This window comes from Myxine glutinosa, chromosome 9, assembly GCF_964187855.1.
Source record: "Myxine glutinosa chromosome 9, kmMyxGlut1.1, whole genome shotgun sequence".
NCBI lineage: Eukaryota > Metazoa > Chordata > Myxini > Myxiniformes > Myxinidae > Myxine > Myxine glutinosa.
This window is the reverse complement of record NC_136269.1, coordinates 106803763-106825648: the sequence shown is the minus strand read 5'-3', so window position 1 is coordinate 106825648 and position 21886 is coordinate 106803763. Positions and strand designations below refer to the sequence as shown.

At 41.6% G+C, this 21886-nt stretch overlaps 2 protein-coding genes across 6 annotated transcripts in view; both read right to left on the bottom strand.

Moving 5' to 3' along the window:
* LOC144893653 (uncharacterized) overlaps nucleotides 1-21886 on the bottom strand; it is a 1023192-nt gene that overhangs the window by 433534 nt on the left and 567772 nt on the right. The window lies entirely within an intron of this gene.
* LOC137435116 (gephyrin) overlaps nucleotides 1-21886 on the bottom strand; it is a 279017-nt gene that overhangs the window by 164460 nt on the left and 92671 nt on the right. For 4 of the 5 annotated variants that reach the window (XM_068128600.2, XM_068128601.2, XM_068128602.2 and 1 more), the window contains exon 3: nucleotides 13190-13247. The exons of the other annotated variant lie outside the window; for it this stretch is intronic. In XM_068128600.2, the coding sequence (XP_067984701.2) occupies nucleotides 13190-13247 (58 nt within the window). The remainder of the gene's footprint in view (nucleotides 1-13189; nucleotides 13248-21886) is intronic. 5 annotated transcript variants of the gene reach the window in all.

The window sequence follows — 21886 nt, the reverse complement described above, 5'->3', positions numbered from 1 at the left end:
TGAATTTGTTTTACAAGATGGCACCCATACCACGTGACCTATGACGTCATAATTAGCACTAAAAAATTATAGGTGCCGAGACGATCATTTGTTGAAAATTTCCTGTCAATCCGACCAGGGGTTGCTGAGAACATTAATTATGAAGTTTTCGGAGGTGCAAAATAGGGCAGAAGAATAATAATAATAAGAAAAACTCTAGCAGTAATAATAGGTTACTCTCCATTTCATGGAGAGTAAACCTAATAATAATAGTAATAAGAAGAAGAAGAAGAAAAAGAATCTTACTATAATTCACCAAATGTCCGTCTGTCCGTTCGCAGGTACCGCAAAAACGGGAGAACCGATCGCAACGATATTTTGGGTGGGTAATCCTGGGACCCCCTGGAGTAAAGTAGGCTGTATTGTTTTCCCAATTTTCCAAATTTCCAATTTTCCAGTTTTTCCAAACACGATGGAATAATATTTACTGATATGAACAGTGATGTGGCTTTTATTGAAATTCTACAAATACTGTTTAGATTTTGATGATGTGCGTGTGATATGATTTAAAGGATGTTTATATAAATCGTTTAAAATATAAAAGCCTTCAATTTCCGATATTTTGCCTTTTCATTTGGGCCTCCCAATCGAAGCCCCACCCATAGGGCGGGTACCGTTGCTCGTAAGAATAAGAAGAAGAACAAGAACAAGAACAAGAATAAGAATAAGAATAAGAATCGCTCCACCAGGTATGTGGGTAACGCCCTGCAAAACCACACGTTGGGGGGAGGGGGTGGGACGACTTTATTGGACAACCAATAAAATTATGAAAGATCTTCAGGTAAAGAATAGATTTATTGCAAAAGGTGATTACACAGACAACAATCATAGGGGCTTACAATTTGGCCTTTCTACTTTTCCTGGACGCAAAAAAATCGTCAATGATGTCATCATACTTTGAACAGATTTCATCCCAAGTATTTCTCAACTGTGACATTGTAGAGTGTAAGCAGCTCTTTTCGGCTTTGAGAAAGAGTGTTTTGCCGATGCATCCGACGGTTACCGGCATAATCAGAGAAGCTCGAAGAGCCACATGCACATTTGAGTAAGTGTCGATGTGTGTTGTTTTGGTTGTATAGCTGAGTGTTTCAGGCCGAGCACATCTTTCCAGCACCGAGTTGAAAGAGTTCTTACAGCAGCTCGTTAGGTTCGACCTCACTTGAATTTGAATCAGTTTGCAGTATATGTTGGTTGTTGCAGCTTTTCTCAGATCATTGTTGCTCAAAGCTATTGTGACTGTGATGGGAATAGAAAGTTGAATGGTTCATGTATGATGCAGCGCAACTGCTCAAACCTGCTCTTCAGTGGGGTCAGGTAAACATCAATCAATAACCATGGAGAAAAATTACTCTGAATTTTTCCTGTGGGTCTGAAACTGTTTTATCTCCAGACCCATATGAAAAGTCCCTGGGTACTGTGGAAGTGTAAATTTATCTATGAATCAAGTGATTTTTATGAGCCACAACCTGTCAAAATCGTGGGTTTGGGACCTGCACACCTCACGACCAAATTTTGTGTAGGTTAATTATCGCTGGCACTCTGACCGAATTTGCTTGCTCGAGAGAAAATGGTAGATCTCCTCTTCATGGTAAATCATTTTATGACTAAGGGTAATATAATTACAGATAGGATGTTTTTTTTTTTTAATAGTGTACTTCCCAAATGATAAATGAAATATATAAAAATGTTTTATACTGAATTTTATAAGTAAAGATATTGTTTTTTCTTGATAAATAATACGGCTGACAGCTGGCATCACAATGTCTGAGAGAATAAATTGGTATTCAGAGCTGTCCATTGTTTGGTAAACTAATTACTATCGAGGCTTGCTTGCAAATGCGCTTGGTAAACAAGTTTTTGTTGTAACTGTAAATAATCGACTCAGTACGAGGTCTGAAACTACCATTGTTTTAAAAAAATGAGATGTAAATATTTGTAAATTATTTACAAGGTGTGTCCCCTGCCACTTTTGCCGACGTGACTTATGGAGGTTGGTAATTCAAGTGTACCTTTTCCTCTTCCCGACTTGCGATCCACTTACAAGTTAATCTAATAAATAGTTTTAAAATGGCGTATGGAATTGTCAACGTTCTCAGTAAATCTTTCAAAAGAACAATAATTAAACATTGAATAAAAAAGCTTATAGTTCATTAGGGTTGATCAAAGTTAGTCTGCTTTTAAGAAGGTGTAGAAAAACCTAAAAGCTTATCCCAAATATCCACCACATACATGGTAGTTGGGTAGACTAGCTATCTCCAGCATTCTGATCCAAGATTTTCTCAGTAAAAATATTTTGCAACAGTATATACAGTATAAGAGTTTATACTTTTTCTTACACTGCACAATATATACATAGGTTTTGTAATGTAATGTTATAATGATATTTGACTTAATAATGTTAAAGATAAGTTTTGCGGTTGACAAAGATGGATTTGGTGTGCTCGTTTCTTAGATAATATTTAGAAGTTTAATAAGTAAATATATAAAGTTTTTTTTGTAGTTTACATTTACATAGTATAAGGTAAGTAAACATGAGTAAAGATATATCCACTTATTTCTCTCAAATGCTTCACATTTGAAGATAGTCAATGAATGACTTTTACATGTCCTTGAAATCTCCAAGCAGAATTGGGAGAATATTGGCACCGCAGAGCCTGGTGCGAACAAAGGAAGGACATATCTTCCTCATTAAGTATATTTTAATATGCATTTCTCAATCTCTCCTCACTCAGTGGGATATCCCTCCCACCCCAATATTTCATTCGACCAATCCCCACTTCCCTCATCCCTCCCACCTACACTTTGCTCAACCAATCCTACTGCTCTCCTCCCCTTTTCTTCATGCGACCAATCCCATCTTTGCTCCTCCCTCTCCACTTTCTCCTCCCACTTTCATCAAGTATAAAAGTTATGACTAGCTTCAAATGTGAGGATTTGTCACTTGATTTGTTGTACTTAGGATTTTCACTTATGTTGTAAATATTGTACTTAGGATTTTCACTTATGTTGTAAATATTGTACTTAGGATTTCACTTATTCTGTATGTTGTACCTAGGATTTGTCACTTGGTTTGTTGACTCTGTATGTTGATTTTGTATACTGTATGTTGACTGTATACTGTGCATGCTACTGTGTATTTGGTGTATCCTTATGATGTTTTCTTATGATGTACATCTCTACTGTACCAGGTTATTCACTTAGGACTTTGATCTAGGATTTTGTTATGAATCTTGCAATGTGCTTTTGTGAATTGTAGTCTGTTCTTCTTGGTTTGATAAGGGTTATTGTTTCTTAATGTGTATTTCCTTGTAAACTAAAGTGATATCCTCCTCGGGAAATAAAATTTGTGATTCTTATTCTGACAAAAGTTTTTGGACATTGAATTCTTGATTCATCTATTACATACTGTCTAAATCATCTTCAACAGTACCATTCAGTATCCTCCAACAGCGAAGAGATATACAGAGCCTAACGAAAGTCTACACCCCTTTCAAATTTTTCACCTTTTGTTGCCTTATAGCCTGGAATTAAAATGCATTAAATCAGACTTTTTCCATCTTTATTTGCACATTGTAACCCACAACTTTCAATTGAAAAACAAATTCTACAATTTTTCAGAAAATGTATTAAAAATACAAAATTAGAATTTCTTGGTTGGATAAGTGCCCACCCCCCATTGTAATAGCATTTTCAAATTATCTCAGGTGTAACCAATCACCTTCACAATCACACACCATGTTAATTGGCCTCCACTTGTGTTAAATTGTAGTGATTCTGATTATTTCAGAATAAAATCAGCGGTTTCTGGAGGTTTCCTCTGCTCGGTTAGTGCATTTCACAAAAAGCCCACCTTGAGGTATGCAAAAAACCACGCCGAAGATTCTGAAGGTGTGTGGCAAACAGTTTTGTGGTCTGACAAAACCAAGATGGAACGTTTTGGCCTAAATGCAAAACGTTACATTTGGCACAAACCCAACACAGCACATTACCCAAAGAACACCATCCCTACTGTGAAGCATGGTGGTGGCAGCATTAAGTTATGGGGATGCTTTTCATCAGCAGGTACTGGGGCACTTGTCAGGATAGAAGAGAAAATGGATGGAGCAAAATACATTAAAATCCGAGAGGGAACCCTGCTGCCTTCTGCAAGAAAGTTGAAATTGGGACGGAAGTTCACCTTTCAGCATGACAATGACTCAAATCACACAGCCAACGCTACACTGGAGTGGATAAGGCACAAAAAGATAAATGTCCTTGAGTGGCCTAGTCAGAGCCCCGACCTAAATCCAATCGAAAATCTGTGGCATGGCTTGAAGATTGCTGTCCATCAACGCTCCCCACTCAACTTGACTGAGTTTGAACAGTTTTCTACAGAAGAATGGGCAAATACTACCCAATAAAGGTGTGCAAAGTTGGTAGAGACCAATCCCAACAGACTCATAGCTGTAATTGTTGTCAAAGGTGCCTCCACCTAGTATTAACTCAGAGGGGTGGACACTTATCCAACCAAAATATTATAGTTTGGTATTTTTAATTAATTTTCTGAAATTTGTAGAATTCGTTTTTCACTAGGAAGTTGTGGGTTACGATGTGTAAATAAAGGTGGAAAAAGTCTGATTTAATGCAATTTAATTCCAGGCTATAAGGTAGCAAAAGGTGAAAATTTTGAAAGGGGGTGGTGGCCTTTTTATAGGTACTGTATGCTAATGCTCAAACATATCAACATTGTTACTATTATCATTAAAGAAATCTCATACCAGTCTCAATACAACTCAACTATGGCATATCATTTCTGGATGTTGCAGAACACCAGGCATTCATTAATAAACCAACACTTTCAAAAATCATACATGCCGATTAATTATAAAAGTCACTGAAAATGTACAAGCACCATATTATTGAAAACTAGCTGAATGCACCCGGCGTTGCCCGGGTTCTTTTTGAATGAATTTCATCTTCTGTACTAAAAAAGGAATAAAACACGGCCTTGCGAAGCAGCGGAGTTTGACTATCCGGCCGCGGCTGCATTTTGTTCATTTACTACTATAATTCAGCTTTTACTCGTGGCCGTAGAAGATTGACTACTATAATTCAGCTCAGCTTTTAATTGTGAAATGGGCCCCAGCCCGGCCGAGGCGGCCTCGACCGGCCTCGCTACCTAGCCTATAACCTTCCCGGGGCCCGGCCCGTCCCCACATTTTTTGTTTCAGAGGTTTCCTCCTATCTTTCATCGTTCAGGAGATTAGCGTGTGCAGACAAACAAACAAACAAAAACTTTCTTTTATATATATATAGATAGATGAACAACGTTTGACAGATCTGCATGTACCATACATCAAAACGTAGGAAAATATCTGTTTACTTGATTAATAAATGTTGTAAATTGACCCCTATCATTCCAGTAACATTAAAAGGGTGAAGATTTTTTTTTTTCCTAACATTAGATCTAAATAAACTTTGGAAACATTAAAAATGCCAGCTCATGATGTCATTTTAAAGGGAGACCATTTTGACGGTATTAGAAGATATTGTTGCGGTTTTGGGAAACCACTAAAAAGTAATGGCAACCACCATACAGGTCCCTTAGCATAGTTATTTCATAGCAGACCATTATCGTAGTCTCTTTCCATTCTTTTGAATTATTATGTCTTTATGCATTGGGGAAAGGGAAAGATAGGTCCTCCTCTCAAAAGGGATAATTTACCAGATAATGCACCAGGCTCCAAGGCACACCATGCAGGTTCAGAAACCCACCAATTAGGGTGAAAGTTAATTTGGGGGAACTTGTGAGGCGGAGTAACGGGCTCCACCAATAGGGAGCCAGGACACCTCCAAGATTCCACTCCCCCCCCCCCCCACCCTCCTCACCATTGGCAAGGGTGAACAAAGGGATTTTGAATACGTTTTTGACTCTCTTTGGTTCTTGGACATTGTGGATCGAACAAGTGCCTGCATTGAGTCTCTCTCTCGCCCCACTGAGCACGTGGACATTTGTGCTTTTTTTTCTTCTTTTTTTTTGTATACATAATCGAGGCTCGTGAAAGAGCTAACATTTATCACACAAACAAATCAAACAGACAAACAAACAAAGTATATAAAAAGGGGAGCGGTAGACAAGATGGGGAGAGAAAGGGAAGCACATAAACACAACATTTGAGAGCAGGGACATCGGGAATGTGTGGGAGGGAGAGGGCTTGGGGGGGGGCGGCGTGGGAAGAGGGGGGAGGTGGGAGAAGTATAAACACAAGGACACCAAGGACTTCCAGGAAAGAAGTTGGTATTTCAAAAAAGTGGATTTGGGGTGAAATTAGCGGGGGTAGAAAAGATCAAGGTTTTGGATGGGGGAAGCTAAGAGATGGTGGTGAACAGCTGTTTTAAAGACCTGGAGGGAGGAGTGGGATTGAAGAGAGTGAGGGAGTTTGTTCCAGAGGCGGGAGAAAAGAGGAATGAAGGAGTGAAGGTGAGCAGAGAGTCTTGATTTTGGCAGTTTAACCATAAGAGGGTTGCAGGCAGATCTTGTGCGACCTGTAGGAATATTTGTGGGACAGAGCCCAGAGAGAGCTGGAGGAGCAAGGCCGGAGAGGCGGTAGAAGACAGAAAGACCACCAACCTGCCTGCGGTGAGTAAGTGAAAGGCCCTCAGAGGTAGCTTCATCACGGGAGATTCCAATGATTCTGAACGCTTTGGTTTCAACAGCGTGAAGACAAGCTAGGTGTGAGGCAGGAGCACCAGCCCAAAGGGGAGAGCAGTATTCCATTGAGCTGCGGATGAAAGCCTTGTATGTGGTGAGGAGCTCAGGTGTGCCAAGGAAGGACTTTGCACGACGCAGGATGCCCAGTCGGCGACTGGCTTTGGAGGCCAGATTTGACATGTGGTTTTCCCAGGAAAGATCATGGCAGATAGTGAGACCCAAAAGCTTGAGTGACAGAACTTATTGGAGAGGATTATTCAGAAAGTGGATGGGAGGGTTGTCCAGTCGGTCTTTTCGGAGAGACATCGTAAGAGTGAGATTTGTCAGGATTTAAACACATGTTCCACTTGTTTGCCCAGTCAGTGATTTTGTCCAGGTCTGCAGAGAGTGAGGAGGCTGCAGACTGCCGATCTGAGGGATGAGGAATGGAGCGGCAGAGAGTGGAGTCATCAGCAAAGTCACTCTTGGCTGGTCTCCCTCTCGCAGGCCTCTACACCTGCATTATTCCACTCTGGGCCTGTCTCTTGTGCACTCACGTGTCTGCAAGATTGCTACAATCTGGGCCTGTCTCTCTCTGCCAGGTTAACTCGGCCTCTGCACATGATTGCTATCTTGGCTGGACTCTCCCTGCTCCCTCTCGCTGCACGTGGACACGACAAAGAGGCCTTGAACTTGCTCGTTTAGCACGTGTTCATTGTTCTCCGCTGGCTGCCGGACTCTCCCTTGGTGCACGTGCGTACGACCTTACCTGCCCAAGTCCATGCTGATAAATCGACTTCACTCTGCCGTGCTGGGAGGCATCCGGAGCATCGTAGCCTTTGTGCTCTCAAGTTTCCTTACATTTTTTTTCGTTCCCCTCCACATGAAAGTGTGCTGGGGCCATGTGGTGTTTATCCATAGTAATCGCCATAAGGAGTAGAATAAGCTAAGTTTCTGCTTCTCGTCCCTTTTTCTTTGCTATTGAAATAATTAGATTGGAAATATTTGTAAATAAATCAAATCGATAGAATGTTTTCCTTTCTATCTGTCCATGAATGCCTTTTCTTCCATTGATCGCCATTGTTCGTACCCAGGTTAACATCAACCGTAACGGCATTCGCATCCCTCTGGCAGTTACCTACGGTTTTCGCTCGGCCGTCTAAATTTTGTACGCCGGAGGGTACGTACAGTACGTGCCCCGATTGAAACAGTCACATGGTACAGGTAAGCTATCGCACTATGGTCCAATTGGCGTACGTAGTTGCAGGTTCGCAACCTGCTAAGCACGAAAGTATTCGTGCTCGGCAGCCGCAGGTCCGGTAAGTTCAGGAGGGAACGGAGGTTAACCCCCTCATAGTAAACCCAAACCCCGAACCGTAACATATTCGGTGTTCAGGAGCCGGATTCCTGTCCGAGCACCATAACACAGTTGGTTCCGGCAGTGAGATTCCGCTCCGGCAACCGTAACAATATACTTTTAAAGGAATGATATCCCTGACCCATTAGCACAAAAAATAATTTGGAGAGAATAATAAGCCATAAAATCTTCTTTTTTTTTTTTTTTTTAATCGGACTATTTTCTCTGCCATAATGCAAATCAAATGAGTTACCCCCGTCTATTCGCGTGACGTCATGGATGCACAGCTCATTGACGGATGCATACATATGCGTTTCATCACAAGTTATTCTGGCGTTCAAGATGCCGATGTGCCAAGCTTTTAACTGTTCCAATCGTCGAGAAATTTGCCCACATCAGTTGTTTTATTGCATCCCTGAAAACCTAGGATCAACCAAATTCAACATCAAAACGTATGTTCACTCAAAATGTCGTGTTGTTTGCGAAGACCACTTCGAGCGGTCAGCGTTTGCATTTGATCAACAGGCTCACTACCTGGGAAACAAGCGTCGGCAATTGCTGAAACATGATGCTGTACCTACACTTTTCAGCCACAAATTCTACACAGTTTCCCAATCATGACCTCCTACGGTTCAGAGACATAATGCTGAAAAACAAACACAGGTAAGACATTTTATGTTAACTTTATTTATTTATTTTCCATAATATTATCCTTTGCAACTTTGTCAATGTCACTCGCGGTAATAAAACATTTATTTGCCAAGAAGATATAATGATGAAATGGTTCCTTCTCTTTTCTGTACTAGCAAGTAAAAATAAAAATAGTTATTGATTGATTGGGATATTATTGCTTTCGGCTTCTCAGTGTTCAGCTTCTGGAACTGTCCGCCTGGCCTACTAACTAGTATTTTGCCGTTGACGGCGACACGGTCTTGAGTCATCTTGATTTGAAGCCAGGTCCATGCGAGCCAAGCTCATAGCTAGTCCTTTTAAATAGTTATCCATGATATAAAACAAGAGTGTTTGTCCATCCCAAAACTACTCCTTCAGTTTTGGGGCTAGACCCACCAAACCTTCTGTGTAATGTTTTATAGTCCCAGCGGGTGACCGAAGGGAGGGTGGGAGGTTTCATAAATTCCCCAATACAGTTATGATTTTGAATTTCCATCGATAACACGCTGCTCCTGATCCGGGAGTAAATGCAATGAGGAAGATTCGCTGGTTTGATAATACCTCAATACAATTGTGATTTTGAGTTTTGATTTGTAAGTGTTTCATTTCCACCCTTTCTCACCGGTAGATTCGTCTGTATTGGTTATCATGTCAGATTGGTCAATATGCGTTTACCTCACAAGTGTTTTTAACATTATATTTTGTTTTGTTGTATTAATGCTATCGTATTAATTTGTGATTGGAATGATGCTATTTGGAATGAAAATATTGAGAGATTGAGTTTAAAGCAGAGTGAAGAAATTATGACAGGATTTCCACCTGTGATATTCGCGGATTCAGCATTTGTAGTTTCACTATTTAGCATATTTTATAAACAATTATGAAATTATATCTTTAGAAACAAAATATTTTGTAATGCGAAATTTACAAGAAATGTGTATGTACCATTTGGCTTGTAAATTGACACTATATGCACACTTTTGAGTTGTGCACCCGAGACATCACGCGAATAGACGGGATAGCAGTGAAAATAGTTAATAATGGCAGTGCTCCCTTTTATTTGGCATAATGCATAATGGCAGTGAAAATAGTTCATCCTCTAAACACACATCTCTTATTTAAAAAAACGTCAAGATGGTGTCCCTTTAAGCTGCACATTTTTGCATTGCCAATTTAAGGATGCTGGGTGCAGGTGATTATTGTAAAACATCTGTATCAGGAAACGACATATTCACCCTCGCCAGAGGAGAGGGTATTGCATTTGAGTCCGTTTATTACTTGCAAAATCGAAGATTTTTCAAGTATATTGGTCGATTGCGTTTGTGGTTCTGTCTGTCTGTCTGTCTGTTTGTTTGTTTGTTTGTCACCGGCCTACAGGTCACAATTTTCAAACGATCTTCACGAAACTTCACCAAATAGTAGAGTTGGTCAAAAGCAAGAAACCTATTGTTTTTGGGGTTAAAAGGTCAAAAGGTCAACATAGGCCAAAGGTCACCAAATTTGCTAAATTTCTAAAATCCTCAATTTTCATCCGATTGACTTGAAATTTGAAGAGGCCTTGCATATCTGGTCACTGAATTCAACCACCAAGTATTTTTGAGGTCAACATAAGCCAAAAGGTCAACATAGACCAAATTTCTAAAATCCTCAATTTTCATCCGATTGACTTGAAATTTGAAGAGGACTTGCATATGTGGTCACTGAATTCAACCACCAAGTATATCTGAGGTCAACATAGGCCAAAAGGTCAACATAGGCCACATTTCTAAAATCCTCAATTTTCATCCAATGGACTTGAGATTTTAAGAGGACTTGCATATCTGGTCACTGAATTCAACCACAAATTATATTTTAGGTAAACGTAGGCCAAAAGGTTAACATAGGCCAAGTTTTTAAAATCCTCAATTTTCATTTGATTGACTTGAAATTCTAAGAGGATTTACATATATGGTCACTGAATTCAACCACCAACTATTTTTTAGGTCAACATAGGCCAAACGGTCAACATAGGCCAAGTTTTTAAAATCCTCAATTTTCATCCGATTGACTTGACAATTGAACAGCATTTGCACATTGTCACTAAATAGGGAAACTAACTATTTTTGAGGTCAAAAGGTCAAAAAGGTCAACTCAAGGTCAACCTTCCAAAATCATCATTTTTCATCTGAAAAATCGTCACTTTTCTTCCTATTGACCCGAGCTTTGTTCAAGATTGTCAATTTGAATCTTTATGAAATGGACAATTTGCTGTATCAATGGAATTTTTTTTCTTCGGGGTGGGGGGCGGATTTTGCAAGTATCGTGCTCCGCATGACGTCTTGTTTGTTTGTCTGTTTGTTTGTCCGCATAGAATAAATATGATTTTCTCTGCAACCATTGGTCCGATTGACAGGAAATTTTCACCATAGGTGCACCTCCACCTGGAGAATTTATTAAGGATAATTATGACATCATAGGTCACGTGTTTGGCCGCCATCTTGGAAAAACCGAAACAATTTGCACCTCCCCATCTCTGAAAGCACTGCATAGAAAAAATTGAGACATGGCTCATTGTAAAGAACTCTCCATGGGGAATAAAATATGTGAATGATGATGTCATAGGTGCCTCTATTATGACGTCATAATTCGACAAGTACAAAACTTCATCCGATCAAGATGAAATTTCTTGAGCATAATCTTGGGATAAATTGAATGTAATGAACGAATGATAGTTTTAAGGCCATTTTCCCCGTTAGTGTGGGGGTTAGCCTTGCGGGCCCCATGACAATCAATCATGGTTCCCTGTTTGAGGCATTGTTTTTATGGTCGGATGCCCTTCCTGACGCCAACCCTTAGTCACCTCTTAAGATGTGCAGGGATACGGTGTACCTATTCTAAATCGGGGTACACACCGTGATCATTGATCCCAGCAAGGTGGTACTCAATTTGCCGACCTCGGAAGGATTACAGGCTGAGTCAACCCCCCTGGCGTTAATTCAGCGATGGGCCGGGATTCAAACTCAGGATCCTAGGATCCCAAGCCCTAACCACTAAGCCAACACCAGGCTATTAGGGATAAATTGGTGGAGAGAAAAAATTATGATGATATCATCGGTCACGTGGTTCGGCCGTCATCTTGGAAAAACCGAAAAAATTTGCTCCTCTATTTCTCCGAAAGCATTGCACATAAAACATTGAGACATGGCTCATTGTAAATAACTCGTCATGGGAAATAAAATATGTTAATGATGATGTCACAGGTGCCTCCATTATGACGTCATAATTTGACAAGTACAAAACTTCATCCAATGAAGATGAAATTTCTTGAACATAATCTAGGGATAAATAGGTGGAGAGAAAAAATAATGATGATGTCATCGGTCATGTGGTTCGGCCGCCATATTTGTTTTAACACAAAAGCCTGAAAAAAACACTTTTAGCTCTTACATGAGCCTCGATCTTATATACTAAAAAAAACAAGCGTTAAGCCTAGGTCCCCCGTCGGTGAAGTGATGTGAGTTGACAAAGTGGAAGACGCAAGGTGGCCATCTTGGATTTTGACGTGGCGACCCAATTTTCAATAGCGTTCTCCCTTATGCGTAGATACACCCACACACCAGATTAGAAGGAAGTAGTTCGTTTATTTTTCAAGATATTTCGCTCACAAGGTTCAGACATATATGGTGGCGGCCATCTGGGATTTTGACGTGGCGACCCAATTTTCAATCGCGTTCTTCCTTATGCCTAGATACACGCACACACCAGATTAGAAGTTGGTACTTCGCTTATTTTTCAAGATATTCCGCTCACAAGGTTCAGACATACATGGCGGCGGCCATTTTGGATTTTGACGTGGCGACCCAATTTTCAATAGCGTTCTTCGTTAAGCGTAGGTACACCCACACACCAGATTAGAAGTTAGTAGTTCGTTTATTTTTCAAGATATTTCGCTCACAAGGTTCAGACACATATATGGTGGCGGCCATCTTGGATTTTGACGTGGCGACCCAAATTTCAATAGCGTTCTTCCTTATGCCTAGATACATCCACACACCAGATTAGAAGTTGGTACTTCGCTTATTTTTCAAGATATTCCGCTCACAATGTGATGATGTCATCGGTCATGTGGTTCGGCCGCCATATTTGTTTTAACACAAAAGCCTGAAAAACCACTTTTAGCTCTTACATGAGCCTCGATCTTGTATACTAAAAAAAAAAAACCCCCACTGAAAACATCCTGGCGAGGGTCTGCAATCTGATTGCTCTTTCTTGTTTCCTATGTTATGACATGCAGCAAATGCAGTGTGCGAATATCTTCTGACCCTCAAGCTTTAAAACGCTTTTCTCCTGTATTCATAAATAATTATGTCACTCAGATCGGCCTGTTAGGAATTATATGATGCTGGTCAACCAATCAACTCCTAATGCAGCACATGCAGTTAAACTTCAGAAAGCAAGGAAATTAATCTCACCTTGATTTGGTCCATATCATCTGGCACTATCTTGTAGGCAGCAACAGATCCTCCCAAGCTGCAAAAAGCAAACAGATCGCAAGCATGCTTTTTTTTTTTTTTGCAGCACTGCAAGCTCAACACGAGACTACAACAGTGACAGATGGTGGAATAAAGCCCGTCGGGGCAAGCTGGCCACGACTGGGTTGTGCATTATAGGCTGCGGGCCTCCTGGGTGTAAAACTATTGACCACTGCCAGAAGCATCTGAACATCACCTCAACATTAACGCTTGTTGATGTGGATGATCAAATAGCAGCAGTGTGATCTGATTAATCAAATAACATTTCAAAAAACACAGCTATTGAAGCTCATGGACGGCAGAATGACAAGGGGCAATAAATGTATACACAAAGAATTAAGTTAAGCACCCCTACACAACGAATTAAGGTAAGCACCCCCTAATATATATTCTTTGTGTATATGTATACATTGGCATATATTCTAAGGTATGTGAGATCAAATAATGATTGGTATGACATTAGCAATTATCCATTGATGAAATTGAGTGATCAAAATGAAAAAAAGTGATTGGTTGAGTCAGTGATCCGATCACGTGGGTCCTACACACGTTATTGACGCAAAGATCGCTAGAGGTCTTCTCAGAACAATGACTGTACGTTAGAAAACATAAACGTCATCCACACTGTCCGTGATGGACCTATAGCTCCATACTTAAATTGAGGTGAAAATATGCCTAAAATTCCCAAAAAATTTCACCTTAAATTATTCAGAATAAAATATTGAAAACGGCATGATTGTTATGTTTTTATGTGACCATAATATCACTTCTCCAGAAAATATAGCAATATCATGGGTATATTACACTGTTTTGACGACAACAAACTTGTAATGTGCGAGGTTGTAAAAAAACGGGGGGGGTGCTTAACTTAATTCTTTGTGTATATAAAAAAGAGAAATGTGGCAAAGGGAAAATGGTGTGAATGACAACAAAGGGATACACCACAGCACATGGCTAGAACAATGGTGAAGGGTGAGAAAAGGGTCTCAGCAGGTGTTATAAAGCTTTGAAGTGGGAAAGAGCACCAGCAAGATGGAAAACAGCAGCACCACATAGTGGGGAGCCATAATGTAAGACCTTCCTGATGAAGGTTGCGTACACAATTGGAAGCTGAATATGGCAGAGGAATAACTTGGCCCTGCAGAGAGTTCTTAGGTAGTGACTAGCTTTGGTGGCCAGGTTGGAAATATGATCTTCACAAGACAGCTTTCAGATGACAGTGAGGCCCAGCGCTCCACAGACTGCACCTCAACTGGAGAATGACCACATCAATAAATTGGGCGATTTGCCTACTCGTCGTAATGGAGGGACAACGTGACAATACATGGGTCTTTTTTGCACTGAAAGATATGCTGCAGATAGAACGGCAGTTGGTTATTTTCTTCATACCGGGAAACGGATGCTCCCTCAGCTTGCCTGTCAGGAGGGGTGTGGATCTATTCTGCACCGAGTGGAGCCCTCATCTAAAAAAAAGGATTTTACAGTGACGAAGACGTGTCACGAAGACGTCATTAATGCATATTTTTCAGCTTGAAATGGCTTCAGAACCACAATCACCCACACTTCTGGTAATTTCATCCCACTCGGGAAAAACAACCAGGTGGAGTTAAATGCCAGCTTCAACCAGCTGAGCAAGGCCTTAGTATATAAATGTTGTAGTTGGCCAACCTGTGAGCCAAACCACAAAATAAATCGATTAATTTAAAGGAAATTAAGAAGTAGTTTCTTTTTTTTCATTTGGACAAGGCAAGCTAATGTTATTAAGTTAATGGCAATAACTCCAGGAGTTCTATGAAATACATTGATGGAGGAAAAAAGAAATCCCACAATATGATTTTCAAATAATAATTTTTGGAAATTTACAGTTTGAATGGCAAAGTATGCAGAATGTTTATAAACAATAATGAAACGCACTGATATACTGCTGAAAAGATTTGGGCATTGCCATGACATCATTTAGGGAAATATAGTATGTGGGGTATTCAAACAGTTCGAGAAACAAGAGGCACACAATGGTCGAAGATATGCCAAAGACAATCGAAGGAGGTGTATAAGAAATACACATTTTCTTATTAACCAATAGCATTGGCTACCTAAGACTGCCTGGGGGTGGGGGGGAGAAATACCTATAACCAAAATGTAGGGCCTCTAGATGCTATGGTTTGGCCATGACAGAATGACTGTACAAATAAATGCACAAACAATCAAACAAGCACACAAACAAGAAATACGTCATGCAGATCACGATACTTGCAAAAGCCAACCACCTCCCCCCACCCTCAAAAAACGTTGCCATGGATACATCAAATTGTACATTTCATTAAGATGTAAAATGACGATCTTAATGAAAATAATTCTTATATCAATATAATTAGATTTATTGATGATTTTGGAAGTTTGACCTTGAGTTGACCTTTGACCTTTTGACCTCAAAAATAGATGGTTTCCCTATTTAGTGGCTCAATATGCAAATGCTGTTCAATTCTCAAGTCTCTTCCTCACTCTCCTTGCTCTGCCCTCTCTCCACCCCACCCCCAAGAGTTCCTCTGGCTATGGCTTCCCCTCCGCTCCCAACTTTTGTTCATATGTGTTCTGTACCGTCCTCCAAACAGTGATGACTCCATCTACATCTCGCTGTCTGACAACATGGACCAACTTCTATTCACTCATCCCAACTCTCTCTCTCTCTCTTCCTCATATGTGGTGATTTCAACTGTCATCATACCAGCTGGCTGGGTGTGGGTACCTCCCTCACCAGCTATGGCAACTCAGCAAAGGACTTCTGCGACTCGCTGGGACTGACACAATCTGTCAATTTCCCGACCCGGATTTCAGTCAACGGAGCATCTTCTCTTCTAGACTTGGTTATGACAAACTTCCCTGGAAATGTCTGCTCCTCTTCTTCTGCTCCAATTGGTTCTTCTGATCATTTGCTCGTTAAAGTAGATATCTCTCTGCAAATTAACAGAGAGCCTCCTCAGCGTTGACGAGTCTGGCAATTCACTCAGGCCGACTGGCACGGTCTTCAAGCAACCATCAATCATCTGGACTGGACTCCCATCTCTACTGCCTCTGACATCAACTCTTCCGGGGAATTCTTCCAAAGTATATTGCTCTCCCTCATGCACAGATTTATCCCATCTCGTCTTCAGTTGTCATACCCTTCCTCCCGTCCATGGTAGTGGCTTGGAGTGAGGCAACTTGCCTTCACCTCATGGAAGGCGAATCCAACTGAAGGCAATCTAATTTCCTTTCACAAAGCTCGGAATAAGTGTGTGTCTACCCTCAGGAGAGCTAGGAAACAATATCTCTCCACTCTCAAGACTCAACTCTCAAACCTGTCTCCCTCCTCCAAATCCTGGTGGCATCTTGTCAAATCTGTTTCTGGTGTTTGTTCCCCCTCCATCCCCTCCCTTACCTCAAACAGCTAAACAGCTGACACCGCACGTTAAAAGGCCGAATGCCGCAACTCTGTGTTTGCCTCAAAATCTTGTGTCCCAAGCCCATCTCTCTCTGTACCCACCTTACCCAGTCGAATCCAGCTGCTCCTGGATTCTGTGTCCTTTTCTCCTGACAAGGTGGAGAAGTTTCTGTCAATCCTCGACTCTGATTCTGCAACTGGACCAGAAGGCATAAGCCCACGGGTCCTAAAATCCTGCTCTGCCGCTCTTTCACACCCTCTGTGTTCTCTTCACCCTCTCATTTGCTCAAGGTCATCTGCCATCATCTTGGAAATCAGCCAACATTACCGCTTTACACAAAAAGGTGCAAAAACAGATCCTTGCAACTACAGACCAATCAGCTTGCTCCCAATAATCAGCAAAGTCATGGAATCCATCATCGCTTCTGACATCAAATCCTTCCTCTTCTTCAATGGTTTGATCTCGGATCATCAATTTGGATTCAGACCAGGTCATTCTACTCTGGACATGCTGCTTCTGCTGTCTCAACAATGGATGGAGGTCCTTGATGTCAAACAGGAAATCAGAGCCGTCTCCCTTGACATATCACGTGCCTTCGATACGGTCTGGCACCACACTCTGCTCACCAAACTCTCCTCCTATGGTATCATGGAAATCTCCACGCATGGCTTGCGGACTTCCTTTCTGGTCGTAATCAACGTGTGGCCCTGAATGGATTTCTCTCATCGACCATTCCTGTTCAGGCTGGAGCTCCCCAAGGCAGTGTTCTGGGCTCTGTGCTTTTTGTGGTCTTCATCCATGATCTCTCCAACTCTCTGGAAAATCCTCCCCATCTCTTTGCTGATGACTCCACTCTCTGCTGCTCCATACCTCATGCCTCAGATCAGCAGGCAGCAGCCTCCTCACTCTCTGCAGACCTGGACAAAATCACAGACTGGTCTAACAAGTGGAGCATGTCTTTCAATCCTGACAAATCTCACACTCTTACTATGTCTCTCCCAAAAGACCGACTGGACAACCCTCCCATCTACTTTCTGAACAATCCTCTCCAAGAAGTTCTGTCATTCAAGCTTTTGAGTCTCACTATCTGCCATGATCTTTCCTGGGAAAACCACATTTCCAGCTGGCCTCCAAAGCAAGTCGCTGACTGGGCATCCTCCGTCGTGTGAAGTCCTTTCCTTGGCACACTTGAGCTACTCACCACACACAAGGCTTTCATCCGCAGCTCAATGGAATGCTGTTCCCCCCTCTGGGCTGGTGCTCCTGCCTCACACCTAGCTCGACTTCACTCTGTTGAAACCAAAGCTTTCAGAATCATTGGAATCTCCCGCGATGAAGCTAACTCCGAGGTCCTTTCACCCACTCACCGCAGGCAGGTAGGTGGTCTTTCTGTCTTCTCTCAACTCCCCTCCGGCCTTGCTCCCCCTGCACTGTCTGTGCTCTGTCCCCCAAATATTCCTGCAGGACGAACAAGATCTGCCAACAACCCTCTTCTGGTAAAACTGCAAAAATCAAGACTCTCTGCTCATCTTCACTCCTTCATTCCTCTTTTCTCCCGCCTTTGGAACAAACAAACTCCCACACTCTCATCAATCCCTCTCCTCCCTCCAGGTCTTTAAAACAGCTGTTCACCACCATCTCTTATCTTCCCCCATCCAAAACCTTGATCTTTTCTGCCCCCGTTAATTCACCCCAGATCCACTTTTTTGAAATACCGACTTATTTTCTGGAAGTCCTAGCAGTGTCCATGTGTTTTATACCTCTCCCACCCCCCTCCCCCCACCCCCTTCCCATGCCTCCTCCTCCCAAGCCCTCTCACTCCCACAGATCTCCTGATGTCCCTGTTCTTTGCTGTTGTACTTGTGTGTTTCCCTCTCTCCCCCCATCGTGTCTCCCGCTCCCTTTATCATGTTTTATATGTCAGTTTTTTTTCTTTGTGATTAATGTTAGCTCTTACACGAGCCTCGATCTTGTATCAAAAAAAAAAAAAAAATCAATCGGATGAAAAATGAGAATTTTACAAATTTGACCTCAAGATGACCTTTGACCTCAAAATCAATAGGTTTCTTCCTGATGACCAACTCTATCATCTGGTGAAGTTTCGTGAAGATCGGTTTAAAATTGTGGCCTGCAGGCGATTGACAGGACAGACAGGATAACGCACAAGACCAATCAATATACTTGAAAAATCTTTGATTTTGCAAGTAATAAACCAAAAAAAAAAACTTGAAAATATTTTACACGTGTGTATACTGCACGTGTATATTGTGGGAAAACCCCCATTGAGCTGGATCTTGAACGATTGTGTTTCATTCCAAGAACATTTTGAACACCTCACGTACACGTCAAAAGCTTTTCATAGCAAAGTGAGCAAAAAACGGAAGAACCTGCCTTACATTTTACAACAGTCTATGACTGAAAGGGATTTGTTTAAATGGAAAGGAAAGTTGTGATTGTGTGTCTTAAGAGTCTGCTACATTAAGTGGCTGCTACATCAAATCCAATTCAATCCTATGGAATTCATGGACTCATCTCCCCCATTCTAGTGTTGTCCTGCATCACGTGATTTCTCCCATATATTTATATGTGCTCAAAATCAATGTCTTTTTAAAACTCTCTTGCTCATCAAAACGGTGGCCCGTGTGCTGTGGTTAGCTTCATATAGATAGCTGTGCATGTGCACGCATCTCCTGAAATTATACGTTAAATATGCACACACACACGCACATGGAGGTCAGCCGAGAATTGTGCACCGAACGTGATAAAATTGCAGTAAGAGTTCAATTATTCCACAGGCAGATTATCTAAAATTAGATGTAAACATTTCCCGTCCAATCCAGCTCATCAGTGTGTCCTGCCTCACACCTAATCCCAAATGATTGACACTTATTCCGGGTAGGTTCCACTGAGTTCTATAATATGGTGGAACGACCGGCCGATGAGAGTGCATTTGGTGATGAGGCCAAGAGGCCACCATATTGGGACTCCATACTGACCGAAAATTCCATCGTAAGCAATGTGGAAAAAAAAAATCAAAGATCATCAGATTTTTAAATAAACATTTTTATTTTAATAGGGCCTTTTCCATGTTGTGCTGAGTACCAAGATGGCAGCCGGTCACCATTTTATTTAATTTTTTTTAGATGAGAGGTTTGTTCTCATTTGTTAACACACATCATTTTGTGTTAATTATGCTGCCATGCAATCATTATTGGGCCACCATTATGTAAGATATGAAATGGGTCTCTCAAACCCAATTGAAAACCCATTTAGTAGATGTTATGAGTCACTATTATTTCAGAATGCTAAGAATTTCAGAATGCATGACGTGTTTAATTTTTGATAATTTTTCTTTATTTTAATTCCAATTTATTTTAGATTTAATCTTTGGCCTAATTTTAATTCCAATTTAAGAACCCTTACTGCAATTTTACCACGTTCTAAAAGCACAAAAATTAAGGTTTATATTCTGCTTTGCACCACAGTTCAGCAATCACATTGCTTTCTAGCTCCAGTGTGATATCAGCCAAAACAATTATCCTGATCATTAACATTTCGGTTCCACAATATCACTTCCACATTTTGATTCCATAATAATTGCAATAGTGTCCAATTAGGCATCCTGCTGCTGCCTCCAATGTTGCAGGTGGTCATCACCTAACGCATGTTGGACTGAGGTTCATTAACTAATTTGACTCGTTGGTTGCATCATGAGTGAGGCACGGCTGTACCACCGATGCAGTGCGCCCCTACAAATTTAAGGAAGAAAAAGCAACTTGGCCAAGGTGCTAGCAGCAAATGCCTACTCTGAGAAAGACCCCATGGCAAATTAACATCCACCACAATCTCAAAGCATCCACCATCCCACCACCACCGTTTAGAGGCCATTTTTACCCGCAAAGCGGGGGTTGGCCTTTCTCAGTGAGAGTCGGTGAGTGTTGTGGGGAAAAAATAATAATAATAATTTGGGGGAAAAAAAAGTTCCATTTTTTGGGGGATTTAAAAAAAATTGTTCTATCGTGCCTGAGCCTTTATAGCTATGTGAAACAACAACAACAACAACATACATTTTAAAGGCCATTTTCCCTGCTAGAGCGGGGGTTAGCCTTGCGGTCCCCATGACAATCTTCTCCATTTTGCCCTATTTTCTGCATCTCCCCTTGTTAACCCCCTTGCCCGCATTTCTTCTTCCACCATCTTTAGCCAAGTCTTTCTCGGTCTTCCCCGTCCTCTGCTTCCTTCTACATTCATTTCCATCACTCTTCTCAACCAGTCACTTTCATCCTTCCTCAACACATGACCAAACCATCTCAACCTGTTCCTCTTCACAGCATCAATCACAGGCTCTATTCCCATCATCTTTCGCAATTCATCATTTGTCTTCCACTCTCTCAACGATACTCCGCACATCCGTCGAACCATTCGCATTTCCACCCTTTCCAACCTTCGTTGCTGCTCTACGTTCATTACCCATGTCTCGCTCCCATAAATCATAACACTTCTCACACATGCGGCATACACCTTTCCCTTCAGCTTCAACGACACTCCCCTCATCATCAGCACGCCACTCAGTTCCCGAAACTTCTTCCATGCACATCTCACTCGAGCAACCGTTGCCGAGTCTGATCCACCTTCTCCATTCAGCATGTCTCCGAGGTAGCAAAATGTTTTCACACCTTCCAGCTTCACGCCGTCTCCAAGATCCAACTCAACATTTCCTCCATCTGCAGCTCCCTCTGTGCACACCTTACATTTGAATGTAGCTGCCACACTGGTTAATGACCCTCTCAGACCACTACACTTTTGATGAACCCACTCAACGCACATTGTACATTGAATGGAGTTCACTCCGACACCCTTCCTACACACAGCACAGGGCCACTTCCCAGTTCTTTCCACCTCACCACATGCTTTACCACTTGCCATCACCTTCGTCTTTCCGATATTCACCTTCAGACCTTTTGTCTCCATACATTCCTTCCACGTGTTCATCTTTTCCTTCAGGCCATCCATACTTTCCGCAATCAACACCAGATCATCTGCATACAACAACTCCCACGGTAAACCCTCCTTTACGTTCTGAGCCAGCACCTCCATCACAGCTACAAATAGTAGTGGACTTAGTACCGACCCCTGATGCACTCCCACCTTCACCTCAAACTCACCACTGTTCCCGTCCTTCGTCCTTACAGCTGTGCGCGCTCTTTTGTACATT